The 11878-nt window shown below is 40.5% G+C and overlaps 1 protein-coding gene across 2 annotated transcripts in view; it reads left to right on the plus strand.

The window, feature by feature from the left end:
- LOC115167909 (tubulin alpha-1B chain) overlaps positions 1 to 11862 on the plus strand; it is a 31880-nt gene extending 20018 nt beyond the window's left edge. For both annotated transcript variants that reach the window (XM_029722647.1, XM_029722646.1), the window contains 3 exons: positions 9692 to 9914; positions 10449 to 10597; positions 10691 to 11862. In XM_029722647.1, coding sequence (XP_029578507.1) covers positions 9794 to 9914; positions 10449 to 10597; positions 10691 to 11671 — 1251 coding nt within the window. In that variant the 5' untranslated portion in view covers positions 9692 to 9793 and the 3' untranslated portion in view covers positions 11672 to 11862. The remainder of the gene's footprint in view (positions 1 to 9691; positions 9915 to 10448; positions 10598 to 10690) is intronic.
- Positions 11863 to 11878: the final 16 nt, after the last annotated feature.

The raw sequence follows: 11878 nt of genomic DNA on the forward strand, positions 1-11878 counted from the left end.
CACACTACAGGCTGATCCAACTTTGATGTAATGTCCTTAAAACAAGTCAAAATGAGGCTCAGTAGTGTGTGTGGCCTCCATGTGCCTGTATGACCTCCCTACAACGCCTGGGCATGCTCCTGATGAGGTGGTGGATGGTCTCCTGAGGGATCTCCTCCCAGACCTGGACTAAAGCATCCGCCAACTCCTGGACAGTCTGTGGTGCAACGTGGCATTGGTGGATGGAGCGAGACATGATGTCCCAGATGTGCTCAATTGGATTCAGGTCTGGGGAACGGGCGGGCCAGTCCATAGCATCAATGCCTTCCTCTTGCAGGAACTGCTGACACACTCCAGCCACATGAGGTCTAGCATTGTCTTGCATTAGGAGGAACTCAGGGCCAACCGCACCAGCATATGGTCTCACAAGGGGTCTGAGGATCTCATCTCGGTACCTAATGGCAGTCAGGCTACCTCTGGCGACCACATGGAGGGCTGTGCGGCCGCCCAAAGAAATGCCACCCCACACTATGACTGACCCACCGCCAAACCGGTCATGCTGGAGGATGTTGCAGGCAGCAGAACGTTCTCCACGGCGTCTCCAGACGTCTGTCACGTGCTCAGTGTGAACCTGCTTTCATCTGTGAAGAGCACAGGGCGCCAGTGGCGAATTTGCCAATCTTGGTGTTCTCTGGCAAATGCCAAACGTCCTGCACGGTGTTGGGCTGTAAGCACAACCCCCACCTGTGGACGTCGGGCCCTTATACCACCCTCATGGAGTCTGTTTCTGACCGTTTGAGCAGACACATGCACATTTGTGGCCTGCTGGAGGTCATTTTGCAGGGCTCTGGCAGTGCGCTTCCTGCTCCTCCTTGCACAAAGGCGGAGGTAGCGGTCTGCTGGGTTGTTGCCCTCCTACGGCCTCCTCCACGTCTCCTGATGTACTGGCCTGTCTCCTGGTAGCGCCTCCATGCTCTGGACACTACGTTGACAGACACAGCAAACCTTCTTGCCACAGCTCGCATTGATGTGCCATCCTGGATGAGCTGCACTACCTGAGCCACTTGTGTGGGTTGTAGACTCCGTCTCATGCTACCACTAGAGTGAAAGCACCGCCAGCATTCAAAAGTGACCAAAACATCAGCCAGGAAGCATAGGAGCTGAGAAGTGGTCTGTGGTCACCACCTGCAGAACCACTCCTTTATTGGGGGTGTCTTGCTAATTGCCTATAATTTACACCTGTTGTCTATTCCATTTGCACAACAGCATGTTAAATTTATTGTCAATCAGTGTTGCTTCCTAAGTGGACAGTTTGATTTCACAGAAGTGTGATTGACTTGGAGTTACATTGTGTTGTTTAAGTGTTCCCTTTATTTTTTTGAGCAGTGTACATACACATACCTATATAGATATACATACTTTTTAAGAATATACCTTTTATTATTCCCCGCAAACCCTACCACCCTTCCCCCCCAATTGGAGTAAACTAATAAACAATAACACTTAGGCTTCTACCTTCAGTTTATGCATCTTATACACATTTTACAGACACAATCTATTTTACAATAGTTATATTTTGTTTGTTTTTAGTCTTTCCTCTATTTCTGATGTCCATCCAGTTTGATTTCTATTTGTAACTGTGCTCTTTCACAAAATTGCTGAACCTATATACATTTTACAGACCCCGTCTGTTTTACATTGTTTATCTTGTTATTAGTCCCACCCTTCAGCTCCATTCAACCCCTCCCATCTATCTCTTAACACCATCCATTTTGGATTTTTATTTGCCATATATTTTTCAACTGTGCTGTGATGCTTCACAAAAGTACTGAACCTTTCTAGTCTCATAGCTTCTACAGATTGTAAATTAAAAATAAACATTTTTGCTCAAATAATTATTATATTATTGATTGATTGACTATGGCTTTTCAAATTACCCAGTTTTGCCATCTGCAGCGTTAGTTCAAGTCAAATGTTGCAAGTCTTCAGCCATTCCTGGACCTGTGACCAAAAATGAGCTACATATGGACAATACCAAAATAAATGATCTAATGACTCTGCCTCCTCACAGCAAAATCTGCAGAGCTGGGAAGATTGTATCCCCCATATACAGTTGAAGTCGGAAGTTTACATACACTTAGGTTGGAGTCATTAAAACTCATTTTTCAACCACATTTAACAAACTATAGTTTTGGAAAGTCGGTTAGGACATCTACTTTGTGCATGACACAAGTCATTTTTCCAACAATTATTTACAGACAGATTATTTCACTTATAATTCACTGTATCACAATTCCAGTGGGTCAGAAGTTTAAATACACTAAGTTGACTGTGCCTTTAAACAGCTTGGGAAATTCCAGAAAAGGATGTCATGGCTTTAGAAGCTTCTGATAGGCTAATTGACATAATTTGAGTCAATTGGAGGTGCACCTGTGGATGTATTTCAAGACCTACCTTCGAACTTAGTGCCTCTTTGCTTGACATCATGGGAAAATCAAAAGAAATCAGCCAAGACCTCAGAATTGTTTTTTTAGGCCTCCAAGTCTGGTTCATCCTTGGGAGCAATTTCCAAATGCCTGAAGTTGCCACGTTCATCTGTACAAACAATAGTACGCAAGTATAAACACCATGGGACCACACAGCCATCATTCCGATCAGGAAGGAGACGCATTCTGTCTCCTAGAGATGAACGTACTTTAGTGCAAAAAGTGCAAATCAATCCCAGAACAACAGCAAAGGACCTTGTGAAGATGCTGGAGGAAACAGGTACAAAAGTATCTATATCTACAGTAAAACGAGTCCTATATCGTTTTACCTGAAAGGCCGCTAAGCAAGGAAGAAGCCACTTCTCCAAAACCGCCATAAAAAAGCCAGACTACAGTTTGCAACTGCACATGGGGACAAAGATCATACTTTTTGGATAAAGGTCCTCTGGTCTGATGAAACAAAAATAGAACTGTTTGGCCATAATGACCATCGTTATGTTTGGAGGAAAAAGGGGGACGCTTGCAAGCCGAAGAACACCATCCCAACCGTGAAGCACGGGGGTGTCACGTCCTGACCATAGAAATATGTTTTTTTCTAGGGTAGAGTAGGTCAGGGCGTGACAGGTTTTTTTTCTCCATGTTCTCTCTTTCTATGTTCAGGTTCTAGTTTTGTATTTCTATGTTGGGGTTTTGTTTGGGATGATCTCCAATTAGAGGCAGCTGGTCCTCGTTGTCTCTAATTGGAGATCATACTTAAGTAGGGTTTTTTCCACCTGGGTTTGTGGGAGATTATCTTTGAGTCAGTGTATGTTTCACCTCTGCGTCACGGTTTGTTGTTTTTGTTATTCAGTTTATTTATATGTATTGCATAGTTTCACAGTGTAAATAAAATGTGGAACGACACACACGCTGCACTTTGGTCCGCTCCTCCTTTCGACAAACGTGACAGGTAGGCTTGCAAGCCGAACAACACCACCCCAACCGTGAAGCACGGGGGTGGCAGCATCATGTTGAGGGTGCTTTTCTGCAGGAGTGATTGGTGCACTTCACATAATAGATGACATCATGAGGAAGGAAAATTATGTGGATATATTGAAGCAACATCTCAAGACATCAGTCAGGCAGTTAAAGCTTGGTCGCAAATGGGTCTTCCACATGGACAATGACCCCAAGCATACTTCCAAAGTTGTGGCAAAATGGCTTAAGGACAACAAAGTCAAGGTACTGGAGTGTCCATCACAAAGCCCTGACCTCAATCCTATAGAGAATTTGTGAGCAGAACCGAAAAGGCGTGTGTGAGCAAGGAGCCCTACGAACGTGACTCAGTTACACCAGTTCTGTCAGGAGGAATGGGCCAAAAAAAGCTTGTGGAAGGCTACCCTAAATGTTTGACCCAAGTTAAACAATTTAAAGGCAATGCTACCACATACTAATTGAGTGTATGTAAACTTCTGACCCACTGGGAATGTGATGAAAGACATAAAAGCTGACATAAATCATTATCTCTACTATTATTCTGACATTTCACATTCTTAAAATAAAGTGGTGATCCTAACTGATGTAAGACAAGGAATTTTTACTAGGAATAAATGTCAGGAATTGTGAAAACTGAGTTTAAATGTATTTGGCCAAGGTGTATGTGAACTTCCGACTTCAACTGTATAAAGCATTCTATTGGTTGCAAGAATTTTGTATAGTAATTTAAATTGAAAAATGTGAAGTTTTGGATCCGGCGTTGTTTTGCGTATCAATTCCTAAACCATGTGCCATGGAATCGGTCCTTAAATGGTCCTTAAATGAAATTGGTATATGTTTTTATTTATCACACTTTTCTTTAACCATTTATGTTCTTTAATGCAGGGCCGACATACAAGTTCCTTACTTTTTCCCCTTCTACTTGCCTCTTCCATTTTTGTGGTAATGCTTCAATTAGTTGTTTGTAATTTTGGGTAGAGCAGACATTTCCATATGTCTGTGTTAGCTGCATGTGTGACATAACTCCACCAGTCCTATTTATGATATCATTCACAAAAATGATACCTTTTTAAAAAATGTCTTCGCAAAAATACTTTTTTTTAAATCAATTAGCATATTTGCGTTTAACCACAATATTTTTTGTATTATTTGTTCTGTCTTTTCAGGTGGATTAAACTGAAATTGCAACCAACTTTCTAAGGGTTGTTTAAAAAATAACGATATTTTGGAGATTATTTCCTTTTCAAACAACCGAAAGTGAGCAGTTGTAATCTGAATAAAGGGAAAAAGGCCATTCTTGAACATAGGATGAGACATTCCTACCAATTTACTAGAGAACCAGTTTTGATGTAAGTATAACTTTTGTATGACTAATGCCTTTAGTGAGAGGTCTAATGCTTTAATATTTTATAATTTCTGCCCTCCAAATTCATATTTGTTATATAAATAGGCCATTTTAATTTTGTCTGGCTTGCCATTTTAAATAAAATTGATTATTTTTTGTTCATATAATTTAAAAAGCAGGTCACTAGTTGTAGGTAAAAACATAAGCAAATAGGTAAACTGTGATATGACTAAAGAGTTAATCAGGGTGATTTTTTTTCCACAAATAGACAGGTATTTTCCTTTCCATGGTTGCAAGATCTTATCTATTTTTGCTAACTTTCTATAAAAATTGATTGGAGTGAGAATTTCTTTCTTTTAGGATTTGTATAACGAGTATGTCCACATCTCCGTCAGACCATTTAATTGGTAAACTACACGGTAATGTAAAATGTGCATTTTTTTGTGATCCAATGCGTAATATAGTACACTTATCATAATTTGGTTTTAATCCAGAGAGGATAGCAAAAGTATCTAGATCCTCTATGAGGCCGTGGAGAGATTCTAATTGTGGTTTTAAAAGAAAACATGAATCATCAGCGTACAATGACACCTTAGTTTTTAAGCCACGGATTTCTAATCCCTTAATATTGTTGGATCTAATTTTAACAGCTAACATTTCGATTGCAATAATAAATAGATATGCCGAGAGTGGATAACCTTGTTTTACTCCTCTAGATAGTTTAAAACTTTCTGAGATGTAGCCATTATTTACTATTTTACACCTAGTGTTACTATACATAACTTTAAACCATTTTATAAGAGATTCCCCAAAATTGAAATATTCTAGGCATTTATATATATACTCCAGGCGTACTTTATCAAAAGCCTTTTCAAAATCAGCTATGAAAACCAGGCCTGGTGTCCCCGATATTTCCTAGTATTCTACTGTTTCCAGTGCTTGTCTGATATTATCTCCAATGTATCATTCATGTAAAAAACCTGTCTGATTTAGGATGAATAATATCTGACAATACTTTTTTAATTCTATGTGCCAAGCATTTTGCTAGGATTTTTGCATCACAACACTGAAGTGTATGAGGCCTCCAATTTTTAAAATTGACTGGATCTTTATATATACCACTTGGGTCCTGTTTCAGTAATAATGATATCAGACCTTCTTGTTGTGTGTCCGATAATATATCATTTCTATAGGAGTGGTTAAAACATGCTAATAATGGTCCTCTGAGTATATAAAAAAAAGGTTTGGTACACTTCCACTGGTATGCCATCCAGCCCTGGAGTTTTCCCAGCCTTAAAGGCTTTAATTGCATCAAGAAGTTCCTCCTCTGTAATTTGGCCTTCACATGAGTCTTTCTGTACAGATGTTAATATTACATTATTATTAGGGAAAAAATCCATACAATTAGCTTTGGTTAGTGGAGATGGAGGAGACTGAAACAAAAACATATTCTTAAAGTACTTTATTTTCTCTTTCAAAATATCATTTGGTGAATCATGCGTGACTCCATTTGTAACAAGTTTCAATACATTTTGAAAAAGAATTTGGTTCATTTTTCCCCATATTCCATCCAGTTTGCTTTATTTTTATAATATATTACACAGGATCTTTCTTGAATAAGTTCCTCCATTTCTGTTTGTTTTTCCTCTAACTTATTCTGTGCCTCTATGGTACAGTTGAGTGTTAAATGAACACTGAAAGTGTTGCCCAGTATAGTATGTTAAATTAACACACTGATTTGATTAACACACTGGTTGATTTGAATAATTGCTTGTTTCAATATCAATGTTTTTGAATGGACATTAATTAATCAACCAATCTTATGCTTCTGAAATATAAATTACATATATTTTCTAAACTTATTTCACCTGTTACTAAAATATTTGTTCCAGTTTAAATGATTTAGGTAGTCTCATATTCAATCTTCCCAACCCTGGCAGTCATTCTGAATGCAGGTTGCGGGTGTTAAAAACATTCAGAAGGTTAGATATTGACATTCTGGCTGGATTTCAATAGGAATTACACATAATTTTGCAAGTCAGCATAATGTGACAGGTTGTGTGAAAAACCCCACATGTTGGGTTGCTCGGATTACCCCAAAATGGATTAATTTTACCATCAATTGGGATTTTATTCACTTTCATGCTGGGTTGACCAAGCAGCTGGGTCTTTTTTTATGTAATCCATAGGTTATTTTCAGTAGGCGTGGCTCATTAGGGGCTTAGCTTTTAAAGTTATTTTTGGCACACCCGTGAGAGTAAATGTCAATCCTTTTAATCATGTTAAGTTTGTACACTGCAATGTTACATTTTTCCTGAATATTCTTGCACAGTACATATTGTAACACAAAAATATTAACATAATTATTTACGTATTGCAACAAAGTGGTTACTATCCCATTGGGGTTATCACTTTAGAATTGCATAGACTTTTTAAAACCTTTTAGGGCGCATGAACCGCTAGCGGGACACCTACGATAACATCCGGTGAAATTGCAGAGTGCAAAATTAAAAATACAAAAATCGTAATATTAAACATTCATGACAATGCAAGTGTCATACATCATTTAAAAGCTTAACTTCTTGTTAATCCAACCGCATTGTCAGATATCAAAAAGGCTTTACGGCGAAAGCATACCATGCGATTATCTGGGACAGCGCCCCACATCAAAATACTTTTTCAACCAGCACAGGCGTCAAAAAATCACAAATAGCGATTAAATAAATCACTTACCTTTTGAAGATCTTCCTCTGTTTGCAATCCCAAGGGTCCCAGCTACACAATGAATGGGCGTTTTGTTCGATAAAGTCCTTCTTTATATCCAAAAAAGTCTGTTTAGTTGGCGCCAATGATCTCAGTAATCCACTCATTCAACATGCATACAAACTAATCCAAAAGTTACTGGTGAAGTTTGTCCAAACAAGTCAAATGGTGTTTCTAATTAATCCTCAGGTCCTCTAATATCTAAATAAACGATAATATATAAGACGGAGAATAGTATGTTCAATAGGGAAGATAAATAACGAAGAGCGCGCACCTCATTCACATACCAACAAGACTACTTTTTTAATGAGAGACACCTTGGAAAAACTACAACTACTTGCTCATTTTTCAAAAAACAAGCTTGAAACCCTTTCTAAAGACTGACATCTAGTGGAAACCATAGGAACTGCAATCTGGGTCCTATCTATTTGTATATCCCATAGGCTAGCATTGAAATGGCCTGTGACCTAAAAAAAAAAAATCTGGATGGATTGTCCTTGGGTTTTTGCCTGCCATATCAGTTTTGTTATACTCACAGACAGTTCTAGAAACTGTTTTCTATCCAATGCTACCAACTATATGCATATCCTAGCTTCTGGGCCTGAGTAACAGGCAGTTTACTTTGGGCACGTCAGTCATCCGAAATTCTGAACAATAACCAGTATGCCGAAGAAGTTTTAAGGAACTCATACATTTCTGTAAGATTAATTAAAGCTACAAAAGAGTCAGTGTTCAACTGTAACGTGATGACAATTAGAACAGAATAGATTAACTGGAATGACATTTACTCTCACGAGTGGCCAAAAATAACTTTACTGAAAGCCACAACCTTACTAAACCAAGCCTCCAGTCTTCTAATCTGATTTGCTGTGTCATATCTCAATAACCCAGCATCATCAAACCTTGCTCAAAAAAAAACGGAGGCCTAGATTCATTCAGATCAAGCGTTTAACCAGCAAGAGCAGACACCTGCATAGTGGATGTTTTTGGCGGAACAGCGTTGGAGCCGTCAAATCGGTAAGCTGCTCTTGCAATCATTGTCACAAAGCCACACCCGCCCCACTCACGTTAGAAGTTCAGAATGAGAACGTGTAGACTATAAAGAAATAATTACGCTCAAATAGAAAAATCATTACACTAAATAATCATTAAACTAATCAAGATGTAGATTACATCTCACATTCCAGTATTCAAACTTGTAAACAAAGCTGAATGGGATTTCTGTTTTTGCAATTCGGTACAGCCAATGGCAATGTCCACTTTAGGTACAGTATAATGCAAGGAGCCACATGTGGATTTGACAACTCTAACGCAGTTCCACCTCTGACACCGCTATGTGAATGTCAGCTAAAGCAGATCTGATTGAATAGAGCCCTATGTGACCCAGCAGTTGGGTCATCCAAACAACCCAGTATGTTTTAGTGTATGCCCTCAAAATAAGGCCTTATGAAATACATAATGTGTTAAATAGTTCCGTTTTAATGATAAGATTTTCACTTAGGATCTCACATGGTGACGTTCATGGGATTGAAAATTGATGAATGCAACAAGCATGTCACTGTCATTAACAAATTCAGTCATGGGTGGTAACCAAAGATTAGGGATATACTGACAAGGTACAGGTCTCTTCGCCCTAACAATGGGAAACAAAGAGGGAGACATAATTTCTGCCAAGTTGAGCATCTCTCTTCCTCTTCCTCTCTGGTGGTAATTCTACAATTCATTTGAAAGGCAAGGCACTCTGGGAAATATGCAAATGAAGCATTACACTAAGCATTGTGTTAATTCAACACTGTTCAGTGTCTATACAGGTCCACATTTTCAGTGTTAATTTAACACTGAGGAATTTGCTGTGTGTTTTCACATTACATCTTTTATATTTTGACAGTATGTCATGGTCTAGACACCTCCAACTCAACTCTGGACCTCAAAGCCACTTACACTGCTTTTTTTCATTGTTCCCTTCTAATCATTGACTGAATTAGACCTGGGACACCAGCTGGGTGCAATTAAGTATCAGGTAGAACAGAAAACTAGCAGGCTCTGGACCTCGAAGGGTAAGAGTTGAATACCACTGCTCTAGACTATTTTGGGTTATTGCGAACCTCCTTTCAAATAAAAAATGTCTTCCTCTTCACCCTAGCGCGAGTGCATCTCTATCCACGTGGGTCAGGCTGGTGTCCAGATTGGCAATGCGTGCTGGGAGCTCTACTGTCTGGAGCATGGGATCCAGCCGGATGGACAGATGCCATCTGACAAAGCCATCGGAGGTGGAGACGACTCCTTCAACACCTTCTTCAGTGAGACTGGGGCTGGAAAGCATGTCCCCAGGGCTGTGTTTGTGGACCTGGAACCCACAGTCATAGGTAAGCTTTCCCTCTTAAGGAAAAAAGGTTATACTTAGAACCATAAAGGGTTCTTTGGCTTGTCCCTGTAGAACAGGGGTATTGAAATCTTATACGAGGTCCAGAATACTGCTGGTTTTCTGTTACCCGATAATTAATCGCACCCATTTGGTGTCCCAAGTCTACATCTTCTTAGCTTGCTGTCTGGGGTTTTGGGTTGGATTTCTGTATAGCACGTTGTGACATCTGCTGGTGTAAAAAGGGCTTCATAAATAAATGTGATTGATTGAATGATATCAGTTCCTGATTAGAGGGGGGGAAGAAAGAAATGAAACAGTAGAACTGACTTCGAGGTTCGGATTTGAATTTGAGGGCTGTTGAAAAACCCTGGTTCCAGAACCTTTTCCAACAACAAAGAAGCATTTTAGAACCCTGTCTTCCATAGTGAAGGTTCTCAGATGAAAAAGGTTCGATGCAGAACCGTTGTCCCTGTAGGAGAACCCTTTTAGAACTTCCCGTTCTGTTTTTCATAAGCTGCTGTTTTTTTCTCCTCAGATGAGGTGCGCACTGGGACCTACCGCCAGTTATTCCATCCTGAACAGCTCATCACTGGTAAAGAGGATGCTGCCAACAACTATGCTCGTGGACACTACACTATTGGCAAAGAGATCATTGACCTGGTGCTGGACAGGGTCCGCAAACTGGTGGGTACCACAGAATTAATCGTTAAAATATTTTATCAACTATCTGATCAGAATGTGGACTCCTTTTATTGACATGTGCCTCTTTCTCCTCAGTCTGACCAGTGCACAGGCCTTCAGGGCTTCCTGGTTTTCCACAGCTTTGGAGGTGGCACCGGCTCTGGTTTCACCTCTCTGCTTATGGAGCGCCTGTCTGTTGACTACGGCAAGAAGTCCAAGCTGGAGTTCTCCATCTATCCAGCTCCCCAGGTGTCCACAGCTGTGGTGGAACCTTACAACTCCATCCTGACCACCCACACCACCCTAGAGCACTCTGACTGTGCTTTCATGGTGGATAATGAGGCAATATATGACATCTGTCGTAGGAACCTCGACATTGAGCGTCCCACCTACACCAACCTCAACAGGCTCATTAGCCAGATTGTTTCCTCCATTACTGCTTCCCTTCGATTCGATGGTGCTCTCAATGTTGATTTGACAGAGTTCCAGACCAACTTGGTGCCCTATCCCCGAATTCATTTTCCTCTGGCCACCTATGCCCCAGTTATCTCTGCAGAGAAGGCTTACCATGAGCAGCTCTCTGTGGCTGAAATCACCAATGCCTGCTTTGAGCCGGCCAATCAGATGGTGAAATGTGACCCTCGCCACGGCAAGTACATGGCATGTTGTCTTCTTTACCGTGGTGATGTGGTGCCCAAAGATGTCAATGCTGCTATTGCCACCATCAAGACCAAACGTTCTATTCAGTTTGTTGACTGGTGCCCAACTGGTTTCAAGGTTGGCATCAACTATCAGCCTCCCACTGTGGTCCCTGGTGGAGACCTGGCCAAAGTCCAGAGGGCTGTGTGCATGCTGAGCAACACCACTGCTATTGCAGAGGCCTGGGCTCGTCTTGACCACAAGTTTGATTTGATGTATGCTAAACGTGCCTTTGTGCACTGGTATGTGGGTGAGGGCATGGAGGAGGGAGAGTTCTCTGAAGCCAGAGAGGACATGGCAGCCCTGGAGAAGGATTACGAAGAGGTGGGGGTTGACACTGTCGAGGGTGACGGACAGGAGGAGGGAGAGGAGTATTGAGTGTTCATGCAAGGAATCCCTTGGCTCCTGTATCTTATAATAGCACATTTTCAAAACCAATGCATTTCTTCTTACAGTTTGATATTTTCTTGCTTCTTGTTTAGGTTTAAGCACAACTGGTTTGTTGTAGTGACAGTCACAGGTTTGTTTGTTTCATTAAAAATTCACCAATAAAAGTGTGTTTAAATTGATTCCCGTATGTTTTGT

Source organism: Salmo trutta, chromosome 30 (genome assembly GCF_901001165.1).
Source record: "Salmo trutta chromosome 30, fSalTru1.1, whole genome shotgun sequence".
NCBI classification, from domain to species: Eukaryota; Metazoa; Chordata; class Actinopteri; order Salmoniformes; family Salmonidae; genus Salmo; species Salmo trutta.